This window comes from Carettochelys insculpta, chromosome 14, assembly GCF_033958435.1.
Source record: "Carettochelys insculpta isolate YL-2023 chromosome 14, ASM3395843v1, whole genome shotgun sequence".
Classification (NCBI taxonomy): Eukaryota; Metazoa; Chordata; order Testudines; family Carettochelyidae; genus Carettochelys; species Carettochelys insculpta.
The window spans coordinates 39,348,064-39,367,447 of NC_134150.1; the positions used below are offsets into that span (position 1 = coordinate 39,348,064).

General features: G+C 46.3%; 1 protein-coding gene across 1 annotated transcript; it reads left to right on the plus strand.

Moving 5' to 3' along the window:
* Positions 1-6,206: 6,206 nt before the first annotated feature.
* GINS2 (GINS complex subunit 2) lies at positions 6,207-14,089 on the plus strand. The gene is made up of 5 exons (XM_075008870.1): positions 6,207-6,471; positions 9,391-9,505; positions 10,728-10,827; positions 12,396-12,522; positions 13,165-14,089. Exons 1-5 carry the CDS (start codon positions 6,382-6,384, stop codon positions 13,288-13,290), a joined length of 558 nt encoding a protein of 185 aa, XP_074864971.1. The 5' UTR covers positions 6,207-6,381; the 3' UTR covers positions 13,291-14,089.
* Positions 14,090-19,384: the final 5,295 nt, after the last annotated feature.

Genomic DNA, 19,384 nt, shown 5'->3' on the forward strand with positions numbered 1-19,384 from the left:
ACATATTCAGATGTGGGCTCGAAGCAGCATGAGCCTATCCCACTAATATGTGCTTTGGGGCGGATATTGGTGGCATTCTGTTTGTTTTTAATATAAAGAGTAAAATTAACTGATTCCAAATGGCACTAACAAGGAAAACTAAGTAAGCAGCATGACAGAGATCATCCTGTGAACATTAACATCTTAGAGATAATCACAGGCTGGGTCTTTCGACCCTGACCCTAGCATTACACATAAAGATCCTCCACATCGCATGGTGAGATGTGGGGGCTTTGCTATCAAGAAAGAGAATTAATCAGAAACCTACAGGAAAAGTAGGGGGGAGAGTGTGAAAACAGATGGAAATTTAATTTTTTAATGACAGCAGCAGATGGCAAAAGACACAAAAGTGTATTCACACCATGTCAGAGCCATTTATAGACTGCCTGGCACCGCCGTAATGCATTCCAATAGGGTTTAGATTATTGCTCCCCCGAGACATGCTGGAAATTGGCTTTCAAGTGGAATTGTATTATTTTTTTCTTGCTGCAAACACTGAAACTCTGAAAATAAAAGTTTCACTGCAGTTACCAAGGTGCCTTTAAAGTTACTGATAGGTAAGTGGTGGAATAAATATATTGAATGAAAGTGACTGAGCAGCTCCTCCAAATATCTAAGTTCCGACCTTAGACTTTGCTTTCTTTACCCAATGGCTTTGCACCCTCAACAGGTCATCAGTTTCAGTGGTGTTACCTGTGATCTACAGAACCCGAACTGCAGAACCAGGCCTGCAGAGGTTTCAGTGCTGGATTTAAGGTACCAGTTTGGGGCTTTTTGCAATCTGATTCTTGATCTGCATTTTGCAGATTTGTTGACATTTAAAATAGGCTAAATTAACCCACTGAGATTTGAATACTTGAAAGTCACCCCCTGAAAGATGTTTGAAAGCCAAAGCAGGATTTCAGAGCTTATGTCCATCTCTTGTGCTTCAAATCAAGAATTAGCTGTGTTATGGAGATTGGATCTGGAAATTTACTGGACTCTGAGTTTGTTGAACATTTCAAATATAAAACTGGGCATATTGTCCTCCCCTATTTCATCCTGCTATTGTGATCATCACAAAGCTTTCCCAAGGATGGAGCAGCACAAGCTGCTGTGATTGATGGAGGGAATGGACCCTCAGAACAAAAATCTCCAGTAATGGTTTATTTACTTTAAGGATTGTTGCGCCTCTGTAACCACCCCAGTGTAGCTCCAACTATGCAAACTCTCAGTGTAAATGCACTGCACTTCTTTAAATCAGAACTCGCACTGGTGCTGCCTACATGATTACAAGCTGGGAGAATTTCGAGCCCTCCATAAGCCCTGTTTTGAGGGGTCCCTGCACCAGAGTGAATTTATGGCTAACAGAACAAGGACTGTGCTTATCTAGCACATTTCTTTTAACTGTTTCAGGTTTGCTCCAGAATTAGCGTTGCTTGCTCTTTAAACCTGCAAAGATGCGAGCTGTGTGAAATCCAATAACTGCATCAGTCTTCTGTGGTTTGATTTCTGGGGACTGAGGGTTTGCACCTGAGTGTTGGTTTGAATACGAGGATTCCAATAAACTCAAAATGTCAGAAGCAAACTTAGGAAATGTCACTGAATTTTGCCAATTTTGGGGGTGAAATCATGGCTGTTGCACTAGAACTACATAGAGCAGCATTTCCCAAACTGTGTGCATGGAACACTGCTGTTCTGTGTAATGTGAATAGGTGTTCCATGAGAAAATTTTGATGCTAACAGTATTTTTCCTTCTAAAATATTAAAAAAGAAATTATGTATGTACCAAAAATACTGAGGTACTTGAATGGCATTTAGACTGTAGGTATATTCACATTTATAATGCATTCAAACTAGTACAGTTGTTATTGTACGTGTCAAAACAGAGATGCAAAACCACGCTTCCCATTTAAAAAACTGTCACATTATTTTTTATTTTTGAGCAGTTTTCTGTAAAAATAACAACTTTATAAAAACACAAAATTTATAAATATTTTTCCATACCTAATTGGTTTTCCATTTCTTTTTCATAAAAACAGTTTTTAGGCTTTACGGAAGGACAGTTTTTTTTTAACAATATTGTTCTTTCTGTTTTGTACAAAAGAATGACACTAACCATCCTTCTTTTGGCTGTTATATTAATGTTTGTTTTGGGTTTGCATCTAATTATAGGATTGCTAACCATTTTCCTGTCAGAAAGACATTAGTTGTTCATTCAGATGATTTTTTTTTCATGTTATTTTTTGCTTTGTAAAATAAAAGAAATCTAAAAATAACTTTTAAATCAACTTTTGAACATTGCTTGTGGCAATTTTTCCATATGAAACACCTTTCCTGCCCCGGGACCAGCATGTACGTGTTCTGTCAATATATTCCAAGCCCAAGTGTGTTCCATGGCCAACTTAATTTGGGAAATGCTGACACAGAGGGATGGAGAAAAGCCAATAGCAACTGTTTCCAAAACCAAACTTGTGTCTGATTTTGGTCTTGCCAGCTCTCATGATATTTGATGGGTTTTTTTAAATCCTCAGCTCCTGGAGTCTGCTGATTCCATGAGACTCTCTATAAAAGAACTCTCTTTAAAATAAAAAGTTTCTAACCCTGGTTGTTGTGGAAGAGAGGTGGAAAATGTGATGCCCAACGGCTCAGAAAGCAAGAAGTGGATGAAAAGGATCCTGCATGTATTAGTGTTAAAAAAACTCATGATTTTAAAATCAATCATGTTTTGGGGCCTGACTATATTTTGAAGGTCTGGGGTTGGTGATGTTGCTGACTTCAAGTGCAACTGGCACTAATTGGTCCCTCCTTGTTGGCAGGCATAGCAAGGAAGCTAAGAGTTGATTGAATGATGGAGACTAATTCACTTCTACTTTCATACCCGAACAAATGGTTCCTTTGGTCAGAGGTGAAACATCTTACTGGAGGCAGTAAGCAGGGGCAGCTTGCCCTGCCAGTGCCACTCTGGATGCTGTTCCTCTTCTACTGAGAAATGCGCCTCCAGAGCTGCCCATCTGGCACTTTTCATACATGCAAAACTCACTTAATTAAAAAAAGCCCTTAGAGAGTCATAAAATATCAATCAATAAAAATCAATCGATAGGAACCATCGGCAGCCGCTGTGAGCAAGATGGCACTTCGATTTGTCTTTTATGGGAAGGGGGTGAGAGAAGAGTGAAAAAAAATCAGATCCAGACATAACAAGGCCTCTGACTGACAGCCACAAAATGGGATTATTATCATCTTGCAACTATTGTGCCATCATTTTTCATTTTTATTCATGCAGTGCAGAGCAGCTCTGCTCTCAGTACCACACATTCTAGTTTTGGGGAGGGAGAGATTAGTGGAATAGCTGATAAAGGGTAAAAAGAGGAAAAGTGGCTCCTTGGGAAAGACTTTTTGTGGAGAAACACAGAATACCTGACATTGGGTCCTTTTTATTTATCGCATTGCATCAAGGTTTCTGCTGTTGCTGGGACACGCTGGAGGCAAGACAGAGAAATAGGTGATGTTTAGAACAGCAGCGAAAGAACACACCATTAAATAGACCTGTCACTGCTAATATTGTTTGAAGGCTTTCTGTTTCCATGACGACCTGACAACCTAACAGCCCTGGCTGACAGTGCTCTAAATCACTCTGGGATAAAAGCTTTTTATTTTTTTCTTTCCCCTGCATAACTTTGGACATTAACATCTTCAATGCGTCTTGACAGTTTTATTTGTTGTATTTTTCTTAGAATCATAGGATTAGAAGGGATCACAAGGATCATCTCCTCTAGCCCCCTGCCAAGATTCAGGATTTGTTGTGTCTAAACCATCTAAGACAGATGGCTATCCAGCCTCCCTTTGAAAACCTCCATTGAAGAAGCTTCCACAACCTCCCTAGACAGTCTGTTCCTTTGTCCTACTGTTCTTACAGTTAGGAAGTTTTTCCTGAGATTTAATCTACATCTGCTATTGTAAGGGGTCTTCTTGCACCTTGACCCTCCCTTCTGACAATAAAAATTACTGCATGACTCCAACACAGGGGACCGAAGCCTGACCCTGCCTGAGCTCCACTGCCCTGCAGAGGGCGGGAGGGCTGAGGACCTGAGACTTAACGCTCAGGGGTGAAACCCTCAAGCTTTGGCCTCAGGTGGTGGGGTTTGGGCCCCAACAAGTTAAAGTCACCTCAATGACCCCCCATTAAAATGGAGTTACAACCCACTTTGTGGTCCTGACCCACAGTTTGAGAAATACTATGCTATGATGTAGTTTGAACTCATTGCTGCTTGTCACACTCTACATGGCCAAAGAGAACAACTTTTCTTCATCTTTATTATGGAAGTGTTTCAAGTAGCTGAAGATCACTGTTCTCTCCACTTAATTTTCTCTTTTTTAAACAAAACATACCTAGCGCCTTCTGTCATTGGTCCTATGGCTTGCATTCCATTCCTTTGACCATCTTAGTCAATTGCATCTCAGTCCTTTCCAGTTTCTCTACATCTTTTCATACACTGGTGACCAAATCTGGACACAGTACTTCAGCAGAGGCCTACGTAGCATCCAGCAAAGTGGTACTGTCACTTCTCATGACTTGACTGCTATGCCTCTGCTAACACAATCTAAAATTGCATTTGCTTTTTTGGCATCAGCACCACACTTCTGACTCATGTTGAAGTTTTGATCCACCACATTTTCCAGATCCTTTTAGCAGTGCTGCTGCCAAGCTAGTTTCCCTGCCGCCATTCGGTATTTGTGCATTTGGTTTTTCTTTCCTAAGTGTAATTCTTTTAACATTTGCCTTTGCTGAATTTAATTGTGTTGTTTACAGCCCAGCTCTCTAATTTATCAAGATCTCTGTGAATTTTAGCTTTATCCTGCAAAGTATTGGCAACCACTCGTAAGTTTGTGTCATCTACAAACTTGGCCAGTATGTTTCTATTCCTACATCCAGGTAATTAGATATTAAACACTGAAAACAGAACATATCCCTGTGGAAATATACTTGATATTCACATCATGCCACTAATAGTTTCCCCTTTTATTTATTTTTTTTGCAGTTGTTTAACTGATTATGTGTTCTCTTAAGAGTAGAGAACTAAGCCCACATTTCTCCAGCTTACTTATCAGAATGTCAGGTGGGACTGTATCAAAAGCCTAGCTGAAGTCCAGGTATACAGTGGCCACTGTATTCCTCCTACCCATCAAATTATGTCAAGGAAGGAAATTAAGCTGGTTTGGAATGATTTGCTCTTGGTAAGTCCATGTTGTCTGCTAGTGATTACCCCTTCCTCCTCCATTCTTAAAGACATCCTGATTGCTGATGTTTGGAGATGTTTTTTTTTCATAATGAATACGTGACAGGGGAGAAAGCACAAGATCAGAAGGGAAGAATAGTTGAAAAATCACATGGGAGGGGGCCTGTGCATCCCAGCGGGGCTCAGAGGGCACCAGTGGTGCGTGCAGAGGGGGGTCCATCCCAGCGGGGCTCAGAGAGCACCAGTGATGCGTGCAGAGGCGGGTCCATCCCAGCGGGGCTCAGAGGGCACCAGTGGTGCGTGCAGAGGCGGGTCCATCCCAGCGGGGCTCAGGGGATGCAGTCACAGTGGTTGCTCTGTTCCCCCAAGCTGAGGGACAGGTGCGTGGGGGGTGGTTGGCGCTGCTCCATCTCTGTGGTGCTGAGGAGGCGCGGGGAGCACTGTCCCCTCGAGGCTGAGGGAAGCGGTGGAGGGCGCAGGGGCTGCTCCATCCCCATGGGGCTGAGGGCCGCGGGGGCTGCTCCTAGGCGCGGCAGCACCCCCAGATCGAGGGGCTTTCCATCGTATGACAGTTTGGTTCGTTGGCTCCCACCACCCCCACTCTGCTCTGGCCCGCGCCCCGGCGCTCCAGGGCGGGAGGAGAATCCCCCGCGGGAAGGCGCGCGGGGTCTATGACAGACTGCACGGCGGCCTCAGCCAAGCCCATTGACAACTGCAGCGCGGAGGCGCTGCGCCGCCTGAGTTCGCGCGCGAAGCGCGGATTGGTGGGAACTCAAGGTGCGTGCCCGCCCCCCCCCGGCCTGAGCTTTCTGATTGGCTGGAAATAATTCCGGTAGTTCAGCCAATCACCTAGCCCATCATGAACAAACCAATCAGAGAAAGTCTTTGACTGTACATAAGCCAATCAGAATGTATATGCTAGTCCTTCCCCTAAACCAAGACCGGGAAAGCACAAGCGGCCGCTCTAGCCTCGCGTTGCTAAGAAACGGGCAGCGCCGGGCGAGGCTAGGCTGCGGACAGGGGGCGGGATCTGTCTCTCCCCAGCCAATGGTAGAGGCTCTCGGCTGGCGGGCGCCCGGGCGCGAGCGAGGTCTAGTTCCGGCGGTGGGCTCCCCTCAGGGCCATGGATCCTGCCGAGGCCGAGTTCCTGGCCGAAAAGGAGCTGGTGACCATCATCCCCAACTTCAGTCTGGACCGGATCTACCTCATCGGGGTGCGGGGCCTGTCCTGGAGGGGTCGGGGGCCGGGCTCTGGGGTGTCGGAGGGTGGAGCCTGGGCCGTGAGGGGGGGCCGGGCTCTGGGGTGTCGGAGGGTGGAGGCTGGGCCGTGAGGGGGGGTGGGCTCTGGGCTCTGGAGTGTCGGGGGGTGGAGGCTGGGCCGTGAGGGGGCTGGGCTCTGAACTCTGGGGTGTCGGAGGGTGGAGGCTGGGCCGTGAGGGGGCTGGGCTCTGGGGTGTCGGGGGGTGGAGGCTGGGCCGTGAGGGGGGGCTGGGCTCTGGGGTGTCGGGGGGTGGAGGCTGGGCCGTGAGGGGGGGTGGGCTCTGGGCTCTGGAGTGTCGGGGGGTGGAGGCTGGGCCGTGAGGGGGGGCTGGGCTCTGGGGTGTCGGGGGGTGGAGGCTGGGCCGTGAGGGGGGGTGGGCTCTGGGCTCTGGAGTGTCGGGGGGTGGAGGCTGGGCCGTGAGGGGGCTGGGCTCTGAACTCTGGGGTGTCGGAGGGTGGAGGCTGGGCCGTGAGGGGGCTGGGCTCTGGGCTCTGGGGTGTCGGGGGGTGGAGGCTGGGCCGTGAGGGGGCTGGGCTCTGGGCTCTGGGGTGTCGGGGGGTGGAGGCTGGGCGGTGAGGGGGCTGAGCTCTGGGCTCTGGAGTGTCGGGGGGTGGAGGCTGGGCCGTGAGGGGGCTGGGCTCTGGGCTCTGGGGTGTCGGGGGGTGGAGGCTGGGCGGTGAGGGGGCTGGGCTCTGGGCTCTGGAGTGTCGGGGGGTGGAGGCTGGGCCGTGAGGGGGGGTGGGCTCTGGAGTGTCGGGGGGTGGAGGCTGGGCCGTGAGGGGGCTGGGCTCTGGGCTCTGGGGTGTCGGGGGGTGGAGGCTGGGCGGTGAGGGCTCTGGGCTCTGGGGTGTCGGAGGGTGGAGGCTGGGCGGTGAGGGGGCTGGGCTCTGGGCTCTGGAGTGTCGGGGGGTGGAGGCTGGGCCGTGAGGGGGGGTGGGCTCTGGAGTGTCGGGGGGTGGAGGCTGGGCCGTGAGGGGGCTGGGCTCTGGGCTCTGGAGTGTCGGGGGGTGGAGGCTGGGCCGTGAGGGGGCTGGGCTCTGGGCTCTGGGGTGTCGGGGGGTGGAGGCTGGGCGGTGAGGGGGCTGAGCTCTGGGCTCTGGAGTGTCGGGGGGTGGAGGCTGGGCCGTGAGGGGGCTGGGCTCTGGGCTCTGGGGTGTCGGGGGGTGGAGGCTGGGCCGTGAGGGGGGGGTGGGCTCTGAACTCTGGGGTGTCGGAGGGTGGAGGCTGGGCTGTGAGGGGGCTGGGCTCTGGGCTCTGGGGTGTCGGGGGGTGGAGGCTGGGCCGTGAGGGGGCTGGGCTCTGGGCTCTGGGGTGTCGGGGGGTGGAGGCTGGGCGGTGAGGGGGCTGAGCTCTGGGCTCTGGAGTGTCGGGGGGTGGAGGCTGGGCCGTGAGGGGGCTGGGCTCTGGGCTCTGGGGTGTCGGGGGGTGGAGGCTGGGCGGTGAGGGGGCTGGGCTCTGGGCTCTGGAGTGTCGGGGGGTGGAGGCTGGGCCGTGAGGGGGGGTGGGCTCTGGAGTGTCGGGGGGTGGAGGCTGGGCCGTGAGGGGGCTGGGCTCTGGGCTCTGGGGTGTCGGGGGGTGGAGGCTGGGCGGTGAGGGCTCTGGGCTCTGGGGTGTCGGAGGGTGGAGGCTGGGCGGTGAGGGGGCTGGGCTCTGGGCTCTGGAGTGTCGGGGGGTGGAGGCTGGGCCGTGAGGGGGGGTGGGCTCTGGAGTGTCGGGGGGTGGAGGCTGGGCCGTGAGGGGGCTGGGCTCTGGGCTCTGGAGTGTCGGGGGGTGGAGGCTGGGCCGTGAGGGGGCTGGGCTCTGGGCTCTGGGGTGTCGGGGGGTGGAGGCTGGGCGGTGAGGGGGCTGGGCTCTGGGCTCTGGGGTGTCGGGGGGTGGAGGCTGGGCGGTGAGGGGGCTGGGCTCTGGGCTCTGGGGTGTCGGGGGGTGGAGGCTGGGCCGTGAGGGGGCTGGGCTCTGAGCTCTGGGGTGTCGGGTGTGTGTGCGTGTGGGGTGGTTAGGGGCCAAGCTGCAGGCCAAGGCGATGGAGGCCCGGCTGGTATCTGAGGTGTCCTGGGCCAATGTCAGAGGCTGCTGGGCAGATCTTGCCCCTCGGGCGTGCTGAGGTCCCACCGCGGCCTGACCCAGGGGAGTGGGGTGGGGTGGTCGGGTGGTCCTGGACTGAGTTGCAGGGAGGGGATTGGGCTGGTGTGGTGGGCTAGGTTGGATGAGACGGCCTTGGGCCGCAAGGCCCGGGGCAGGGCATCCAGTCAGCTCCACGTTGGTGCTGCTGGCAGCCAGGTGAGAGGCAACAGGTGTTTCTGTCCTAGGGCTTCATCTTGCTGGCCCTCAACTTGGAGTCTGGGTACCTGCCAGTAAAATCTGTAGCCGTAGCACAGCCCTCAGTGTGACAACAGTGATTCTCCCTTCCCTGCCCCGGCTCTTCCTGACCCTCCCATTCAGCTTGGTTGCCTGTTTGCTCAACTCCTCTTGCAGCATCAGTGGATACAAGAATCACCTACATTTATTGTCGTGCAGTAACTGGTCTGCTGTTAAAACATCTCCCATATTCAGCCCACAGCCAGGAGCTGATATTTCAGTGATGTGACACATACCTTTCATATGTAGCTTATGGAACCCTTTACTTACATTTTGTTGAGTCTTTCTTAGCTTCATTACTGTTAAGGGAAGGGAGGAGAACTGTTCTGGGATTAAGAAGAGGGGTTACTTCAGTTGGGATGAGGGTGGCTACCCTAAATCTACAGGAGAGTGTTGCTCCTACAGCTGCAGATGAGGTGGATGAAAGAAACTTAGATTTTCAAAGAGGTGTCACAATTTTCCATGCCCCGTTACTTCTATTTTCTGTATTTTCATATTGAATTTAACTTTTCAGGGGGATTTGGGTCCCTTTAATCCTGGACTGCCTGTGGAAGTGCCTCTTTGGCTGGCTATTAACCTAAAACAGAGACAGAAGTGTCGGCTAATACCTCCTGAATGGATGGATGCTGGTAAGGAGAACTGTAGCCCACACATTAGGTATGAACTGCAGAGCTAGTGGAAGTACTGGAATGCAGGATTTGGAGCTTTTCACTTTTCCCAAGGGAAGACTGTAGGCACAGATGGAATGATTGGAGGCCTCATGCAACGCTGCTGAGATCTTCAAGACCCCGCATGATCTTAGACAAGATAGATGAGGTAATGTCTTTTGTGCAACTGGCTTCTGTTGGGTCTAGAGACAAACTTTTGGGCGTATACAGAGCTGTTCTTCAGGTCTAGTCTTTCACCAACAGAAGTTAGTTCAATAAAATAATTACCTCACCTACCATGTGTGTCTCATACCTTGGGACCAACCTGGCAATGGGTAACACCGCAAACTAGCATGATCTCAGCCTATCACGATTGTAATTTTTTATCTGTGTAGTGAGGATAAGTTCTTATTTTGACACATACAAGTGGTTTAAAATTCTGTATCCCAGCTCTGTCACTGGTTTCTGTGTTTCCCATTCGTCCACTTGTAAAATGATTATCATTCTTGCCTACATCAGTGGTGAGATTTGTTTATAAAGAGATTTGAGTTCATTTGAAGGTCTATAAAAATGCAAAGTATTTAGTTGTGTTATTATCTTGGGGAATTTTTGTAGTACTGCTTCCAGGGAAGAGAACGTCTGTCTTAGGAGAGCATATGTAAGTTCTGCTCGTCGTTTTCCCATGATATGCCCTTAAAGGCAGTCAGGCTCTGAAGATATTTACTCCCATGTGATATATGTTCCTCCCTCTAGAAATAAAAATCCTAGCGCCTTTCATTCTACCAAACTGAGGGAAATGTATAGCTGATGAGGGAGGGAAATAGATATTAATTTTGCTCTCAAAGAGTAACCCACACCCACACACCCTACGGCACGTTGGGGCTAATCCAACTTCTGGCCTTGTAGGACTGACTGTTTCGTCTCAGCTCCCGTCACCACAATCTTGGGTTAGTGGGGGTCCCCGTCTTTCGTATAAGTGAAAGTCCACTCTGACAATGTTGCTTCTAGATATGAAAGCAGAACAACTTCTCCACATTACATTTTTTTTCCCCTGCAACCAGAGGTGTCTGCACTTAAGTGCTGATTCCACCTGATGTAAAAATGAAACAGGCAGTTCATCCTGTAACATTGGTTGAGTTAGTATAGTTTCTGCAGATTCCAGAGCACTGAAGCATCTGCAAAACTCTTCTTAATTGTGTTTCAGAAAAGCTGGAAGAGATCCGGGATCAGGAGCGCAAAGAGGACGCTTTCACTCCAATGCCCAGCCCCTACTACATGGAACTAACCAAGCTGCTGTTAAACTAGTAAGTTGCTCTTTTACTGTTACCAAAGACACTATTCCTCCTGAACAGTGAGGTTTGAAGGGGGTAAATTCCCAGGGGAATGTGTGTCATACATAGAAAAGCTTGTACAGTTTTACTGGACTTAAAGTTGGAGGCCTTTGCAAAGGTGTTTATAGGACACTTGTTCCAAAGTTCATCAAAATATTGCTGGGAGACTTAATGGTAACCTTTTTATTTATTTAACTTAGTTTCACTTGCTCTGTGGTCTGATAATGGGAGTCCACACTACATTCAGTAGTAATTAAGTGCCATGATCCTGGATGTGTATAGCACATTTTTTAAAGTTTCATTTATATAGTATGCACTGTTTCTCTCCTTCTCCATCCCACTCCCCCAAAAGGCCTTGCAGCCTAATTCTTCTAAACTGATTAGATTAGTGCTGGTGTTAAGCTACCCTATTAAGAAATGGGAAATTCTTCCCTTCTCAGCCTGGAGACCAGAGACTGGGGATGTTCTGACTAAACTGTCATGTCTGCTGAAATATTTAAAATACAATAAAATTAGCTTTCTGGCTGGTATTTCTTCCAAGGCAGGGCTTTCAGCCTTTCCAGGCCATTGTATCGTTTTCAGGAGCTGATAATTTGTCTTGCACATGCCAAGTTTCACCTCACTTACAAACTGTACGGTTACTAAATTGGGCATAAAAATACAAAAGAGCCATAGCACACCTTTACCAAAAATGCTGACTTTCTCATTTTTTTACCATATGTATCAATTGAAATCTAAATATTGTACTATCATTTCAGTGCACAGTATCTAGAGTAGTATAAACAAGTCATTGCATTAAAAATTTTAGTTTCTAGTAATGTCACTAGAGCTTTTGATGCTGTTGTAAAACTAGGCAGATATCTAGATGAGTTGATGTACCACCATAAGACATCTGCATGCTTCCAGAAGTATGCATACTTCTGGTTGAGAATCACTGTTCTAAGCTTATAACTTTCTGATTTGAAAAGTCCTTGGTCACAGAGGAATGGCCATTTGAAGCCCTAGCTGTTTCTTCTGACATTATAACCTTTAAACTTGCAGACCCTTTCCTTACACTAGAATTACCATGGCACTTCTGTCCAGGTGAATTGATAAGATCTCTGAGGTCTTTGTGGAAATGTTCAGTTACTTAACCATTAGCATGTTATATGGCACAATTTGTGTGATCCTTTCCAGTGAAGGTTGTTATTGAGTGCTAAAAGTAATGGACTGAACTTGGGCTCTAATAATTGAGTTATTGCATTGTTGTTTTACTATGTGACTTTGTCCCAGTTATTGGGCTTCCTGCTATTCCAGACCACCTGGCCAATTACACACCGACTACCCTTTATTAAAAACTATGAGTTCTCAGGTGAATAAATTATACAGAAAACCCCAGCTGAAAAAAGCAGCAGCAGCAGCTTGGATTTCAGCATTTTCTTTGTGTAAAGCAAACTGCTCTACTCTTGCTTCAGAGGTTTGAGAAGCTGCAAATGTTACTCATGCCAGAGACTTAACATATTAGTCCTTTACAGCTTGTTCTGACATACCACCTCTTCCAGTGCCTCAGATAACATCCCGAAAGCAGATGAAATCCGAACACTGGTTAAGGATACCTGGGATACACGGCTAGCTAAACTACGTTTGTCTGCAGACAGTTTTGTCAGACAGCAGGAGGCCCATGCCAAGGTACTGTAAGAGAAATCTGAGGTGGGGTGATAAGTTCTGCTGGTTTTAGCCTGGGAGTATTCAAGATGCTGTGTGATAATGTGGCTTGTGAATGATCAGAGCTGCAAGTGAAAGTGCCAGCTGAATTTTTTTTCTGCGATTTATTCATCTGTCAGTTATATAATGTTGCAGTGTTTCTTTCATGTCTATAAGCGCTTATGCTACAGTGCTGCTCTCAGCAATATGTCTCCCAGCACACTGACAAAAATTCCACCTCTACAAGAGGCATAAGTATTTAGTTCAATGTAGTTAGGTCAGTTTAAACACTGCATTCATTGGTTGTTTAAGATGTCAGTCCCTAGCATCTGATGTCTCAGAGCCCCAGCGTCTGGGCTCTGGGCTCCAGTGTTGCACAGTGCTCTATGCTGTCAGGTAAGCTGGTGGAAGTGCACCTGGAGAGGACATGCACCACTGACAGGAGGAGGGTAGCGTGGACATGAAAAATCAGTTTAATTACTGGAGTAGCTGTATGTTGTAACTTACATCAACGTAATTTTTTTTGTAGCATAGACATCCATAGACTGGCGTTTCTTTTGCTTTCCTTGGAGACTGTACTGCTGCTTCCCCAAATACTGCTATAATGTCACCCTCCTTGTCTTTTAGCTGGATCATCTGACCTTGATGGAGATCAACACCACTGGGAATTTTCTTACTCAAGCCTTAAATAACATGTACAAGCTACGTACAAACCTTCAGCCGGGTGAGAGTGCTCAGTCTCAGGATTTCTGAGGTGCCTTCTGACACAGTTAAAACCTTCATGGGATGGAGCAATAGTAATAGGAGGACTCTGGATGCTTTTAAATCTTAATGCGACTTGCTATGTGCTATTTTATTCCTTAAATGTCAAGTCCAGATCTCTACTAAAAACATGCAAGTCTTGTATATTTCCTGTCAACTGTATCTTGAGCCTCTGTGGTTTTTGCCTCCAGGCTGTGCATTCCTTCAGTTTGTGTGCTGGCAATAGAAAGAAGGCAGCCTTGTGGCTGCATATTAACAAGCTGAAGACTGTGATGGCATAGAGGGCATTCTTTACTCAGCAATCAGGAACAACTTCTGCTCTACAATGAGCATCTTTGGCAAAACAAATGATGCTACCTGGCAGAACTCTCTCAGTTCCTGTGCAGCTGTCTTTCTGGAACGAATGGGCTGCAGCAGTTGGATGTTGGTGGGAGGTTTTTCTTGTTAACCCCTTATTGCCTTATCGGATGAGTTTTTATCTCTCTCAAATCATCTGTAGCAGCAATAAATATACCTTAGTTTTGTGTCTTGCTCGTCTCCTTCCCTTGAGTTGTCTAAAAAAACAGTCCTATTTTTTTATCTTTGTCAGCTAGGCTTTAAACACCAATCCTGTAGCTTTCCTGGGCTACAGACTGAGATATGGATTTTAACACAGCTCCACTGCATGGTAAGGCTTGTTTCTTTGACTGGGCCATAATTTACAACCGTATATTCATTTCTGAGAACAAGTTACAGATGAGCTCATGTCGCTGGCTTCCTAAGACTATTGACGTGCGTGTTCTCTCTGCACTTGTAGCTCTGGTATTTCTTCAGTGGGAAGATGCTGTTTAAAAAGAACATGCATACCTCATTTGATTCAGTTACTACTTCTAGCAGCCTACTAAGATATCCTGTGGAGCTGCAACTGTGCCAGGGGATGGATTACCAGCAGCATGTCTCTTGTGTATGCTGAAGGAAAAATAATCCATTTGTAGATTTTCCTGAATATGAGTGTCATCGTAACAATTATCTCTGCAATAGAGAGAATATTAGGTGACATTCACAGAGCATGTTCGTGGATGCTGCAGGGGTCGGTGGTAGTTTGAAAGCCAAAAAAAAAAAAAAAAAAAATCAGGGTGCAGCTTAGCTCCCACTGCACTGAGTCTATTTTGACAGAATGCTAGATGCTCTACATGGGTCAGAATAAAGGGGAGAGCCCGGCCCAGCTGCTATCTGCTGGCTGGTTGGCAGATTTGAGGAGTGGATTCAAAAAACAATTGCAGGAGCAGAAGGCAGTATTCTTGGTGTTTGGAAGAGATGTCACTGTGACATACAGTGCAGGGAATCCTTTGACTGAAGTTACTATTTAAAGAAAAATGTCATGCATAAAAGGGAGTGAATAGTCTGTTAGAAAAATTCCTTCTTTTCCCATCTAAGTCAAGATTAAGATGGTGCCAGATGAAAACACCTCATGCCCACTACAATTGGCGTTAAACTCCTTGTATGTCTCAATCTATAAACAGGTCTTGCTGTAGGTTTCAGCCTTGATTATAGGAATCACATCTCGGTGTCCACTGCAAGGAATCAAATGTAGCTGAATAGATAGGGGAGCTGCCCTTCACTCAGTGGAACGAAAGCAAATCTCTCAGCCATGGCGCTCGTTAGGCAGAGGTACCTTCCCATACCTTTTAGGCAAAAGTTTCCTTGCTACCCTTACTCACAGCTGATTAAACTGTCTTTTAAATAGCTCCCACTATCTACTCTCATCTTCAATTCCCCTATGCTGTTTTTGCTATTCCACAGTTTCCTGTGCAGTCTGTATTTTGCTTGTATGATATTGGCAGGTGCTAGTGCGTGAAGTGGCCAATGTAGCTGTTTGAGAGAGGATTCTCTGGACGGAGGTGGTTCTTCTGAAATAACAAAAACATAAATAACCTGTGCCCAAGTTGCTCAAATCCTTCACCCATAACTTAAAACAGCTTGTGGACTCCAAGCTGTGACGCAGGCTGGGTGCTGCCTAAGAGCCATGAGGCATTGTCAACACTATGCCTTCTTGCCAGACTCTTGTAAGTCATAATATCTTGTGCACATTATCCTTCGCTCAGGATCAGTGTAACTTTTCCATCCTCTAGTGGGAGGGAAAAACAATCCTTTGTCATGATTTAGGACAGTTTTATTTTTTTGGATGTTGTCAGAAATTACAGCAATATATTCATAAATACCTAATTACTACATTCAACAAATATATTACATTACAATTAATTCAAACAAGTACACTTAGAACAGGTTTATTTTTTCTTTCACAGCATCTAGACTGTCCTAGCAGGCCTGGGCTTCCACCCCCCCCCACCCTGCCTCTTCCTCCCATGCTGTGGTTTTACTGTTCTAGCAGTTCTGCACAGGGTACATACAAATAAACACACCCAGTCAACATGGCCTGTGGAGCAAGAGGAGAGGGAAGGTGAGAAGTACTGAAAATTTTAAGCACTGGGTCAAGAAGTTGGTGATTAGCTACTGTCTGGTGATGTGTGGGGAAGTGGTGGGGGGGTGTAAGCGTGAGGAATCCACACTCAAGTACAGGGCTTGTTACTAAGCAAAGTTACATTTTTCAAACAGGCTCCTCCTAAATGTTGCTATCTCGTGGTGTGTTCTTGACCTCCCACGCTGCGATGTGTGGAAGCTGATTAATAAGCTGACAATGAACTTTACTCATCACTGGCTGAGAGGGGAAACAAAGTGTATTTTTCTGTTACAATAATCAAAAGTCTATGAATGGGCAACTAGTAATCCAAATGCCAGCTATGCAGTCTGTTTTAAAGCATGATCACCCCCCTAAGTGCATTTTGCTGCTTAAACTGGTCACGTCAAACCAAGAAGAATGTGTACTTAAAAAAAAGAAAACAAAGCAAAAAAACTTTTTGCAGTTGTAATAATTGCTCTTTAACTACAAAGCAGTGGTAACTAAATTGAAACCATCTTATTTTAAAAAGCCCCCGAGTATTTAAAATGCAATTATGATTAGAACAGCAACTTTAAAAACTGCATTATGGTGCTGCTTGGTATATTTTATGTAGCTGCTTTGTGTGCTTGTACCCACACATGTAAATGCTACATGACAGTAGGGCAAAAACAAGACTGAACAGCAGAAGCTCAATTTTAGTTACCTCATGAGCGCCAGTGTCAAGTGAATTCGGGTTCTAGAAGCTTTATTGACAGTGTATGAATCAGAAAGGTTATGGCTTTGGTTTCAGGGTGGCAATAAGTTGCCTTGGCTAACAAATCAGTTCTAAAAATAGGTAGATCTGGTATCAAAAGTATTCATTAAGAGTAAACCTTTAAAAAAACCACAGGCTTCCAGTCACTTGCCTGCCCATAATCGCATTTTAAAAAAAGCTCTCTGCCCTCTCTGTGAAAGGAAAACTGCAGGCCTGTTGGGGGTGCAGACAGTGTTAGTTGTGGAAGACAGACATTCCTTCAAGTAAATTATTTTGAAATTAGAATGGCACAAATCAGTTGTGAACTGAAATACTTGCTGGTCTTCCTCTTGTACGCTGTCTGCTCTTCAGTCTCCCAGATGGCAAATAGAAATAATATCAGCCCACCAGAAAAGAAGACACACATGAGTAGTCATACAATTTATCATTTTGGCTCTTTTGGGTAAAGCTAAATTGACAACAGTCACTGATGTTATTTTCTTCCATTTGCAGAGTGGAAGAGGCTCAAGATAGGTTGAAGGTTTGTGTGTACTGCCCTAACTACCACCGTGATGGGGAAAAATTTAGAATTGCGTGGCTTAAAATAGCTACTTGGATCAGCTTTTTTTCCCAGTCCTTTTTCCTTTTCTATGGGTCATGCTGTGTTACAACTTCAGTTATTTAATCTCATTATCTTGGTACTGCTGGAGAGGGGAAGAGCCTTCTCAATGTGGAGACTGTAGCAGGATTGTAATTGTGTGTTTGTAGGCGCTATGGATAAAGGGCCTCCTCTTGCTTCAGCTAACAGACTAATGTTACTTAAAGTGGGACATGTGGCTTTGCTTTTCCCTGTCATTGTTTCACTTGGGCTAGCTCCTCCATCATGACTGATGTCAGAGATTGCCATTGCCATCTGAAAGTCAATAGATGCAAAATCATCTAGGAATGCAATAGGCTTAACCTTTCCCTGTCTGACATGTAGGGGGTAGAGTGAATGTTTGTCCTGAAGAACAGCAATAGACTAAACTGCTTTCCCTCTAAATGTCAGCTGGTAAAAACCTAAACCAAATAATGGAGCATAAAAGCGATGAGCTTTGGGTAAAGCATGTTGTGATTATAAATGTTTTTCCACTCCACGATCTTCACTGTTCTCTCTTCCAAAATCTGTTGTTGCAGGAGATGGGGAGAAGACATCTCCAACCAATTTTAGAGACAAAACAGTAATATGTAGGTTTTGATACTTTACTTTAGCCCTAATCAACTCTTCCCAGATGCTGATCCTCAGCAACAGGACATGTACAGTAGCTGTTGGGAATGGGGTATGTTCATCTTATGGCCTTTCTGGTCCAGTTTCATAGCTGGAAAATGAAGATCCTGTTAGTGCTATTCCTCCCACTGCCACTTCAAACTCATTTAAGATGAAATAGTCCTAACACACACAGCAACTGGCACACAAGGAAATGCACTGTAACTGGCAGTTGCTAGGAAGTAGGAGGCAAGTGGAAGCCTATTACCCACTGTATGTCTCACCTATCTAAGAGCTAAGAGGCGAACAGAAAGCAAAATCAGTTCCCTTGCGGTGCTCTGAAGAGCCTGAATTTTTGGTTCAGAATAACCCAAGTGTAAACTGAATCTGAAGCCAGCTCTTGGTGAAAGGAGTTCTCCCAGCTCACAGCAGTGTTACTCAGAGCAGTAACAGGAAGAGAAAGAAAGGGTAAGCTGGGAAAATTTCCACTTTCTCCTTCCTATTCTCATTGATGTTTCTCCTGTGAGTAAACACCAGGGGAAGTTCAGATCAGACAGCACTGCTTCCTCTCCTGTGGTTCCTTAACACCTCATTCCTCACACATGTTCCCTTATTAATACATTTACTTCTGGTCAGACCACTGAAAGACAATAGTAAAGCTAAATCACAGACCCAAACAGTTCATTTAGTTCCTGAACTTTTGTTCCCAACAGAGACTTTTCCCCTCCCTTCCACATTTAGTAGCAGCTGGTCATATTTGTAATGTAATTTTTTGAGGAGGAGGGGGTGGGAATCAGTGAAAGGAAGGTAGGGAAGAATTAATTCCTGGCCTTCTAGTGACAGAATTGTTTGTACCAATAACTGATGTTACACAAAGCAAAACAAAAAACAAAAAAACCCACAAACAAACAAAACAAACAAAAAACAAACCAGAAGTGATAGCACATGCCCCCAGTGGAAAGTTCTTTTTTAAAAAATTATTTTAAAACATTTCAATATTTTTAAGTCCTGACCAGCAGCAGTACAAACACTAAAAGCAAGTTATTCTGCCCCCTCCCCCCCCAAAAAAGCGAAACATATTCAAAAAAATGGCAAGCTTTTTATAACAATAAAGTAATAAAAACATACAAAACTTTTAAATATATACACAGTACAAGGCTGAAGCACCTTTTTTGACCTTTAATTGCAAAATCCTTTGAGTTTGTATGAAAATTTCACCCACAAGGGTATATAATTTGTGTGTGTGGTATTGTTCTGTACATTCTACTCTTATCCCCCCCACCCCAAACAGTAATCAAAAGGTACCTTCGGTTTGTTTATTCACTTTATTTTTTATCATGAAGTGCATTTCCAGTGGAAAGCCCGTTGATTTTGGGAAAGGCTCAAGCTCTGCAGCTGTTTGCTCGCTCCTTCCAGGCCTTGTTACCCTGCAGGTCGCTACCATCACATTCCACATCTGAGATACACAGTTCATTTGTTTTCAAAAGTGTACCAACTTCCTCTGAACGTGAGACACATCATCTTCCCAGTGTCGAACAGGCAAACCCCATGGTACAGCAGTTGTACTAATATGGCAATAAAAGAATGATATTGTGTGTGGACCACACCCCCTCTAGTGGGAGGTTGCTATTAGTGTTGTTGATGAAGTCTTTAATCAGATTTAAAA

What these genes read in the sequence shown, in the direction of transcription:
- GINS2 (XM_075008870.1), top strand. Translation starts at nt 6,382, where the DNA reads ATGGATCCTGCCGAGGCCGAGTTCCTGGCCGAAAAGGAGCTGGTGACC. An exon ending in TCCTGAATGGATGGATGCTG is followed by an intron (nt 9,506 to 10,727) that starts GTAAGGAGAACT and finishes ATTGTGTTTCAG; the next exon opens with AAAAGCTGGAAGAGATCCGG. An exon ending in AGCAGGAGGCCCATGCCAAG is followed by an intron (nt 12,523 to 13,164) that starts GTACTGTAAGAG and finishes CTTGTCTTTTAG; the next exon opens with CTGGATCATCTGACCTTGAT.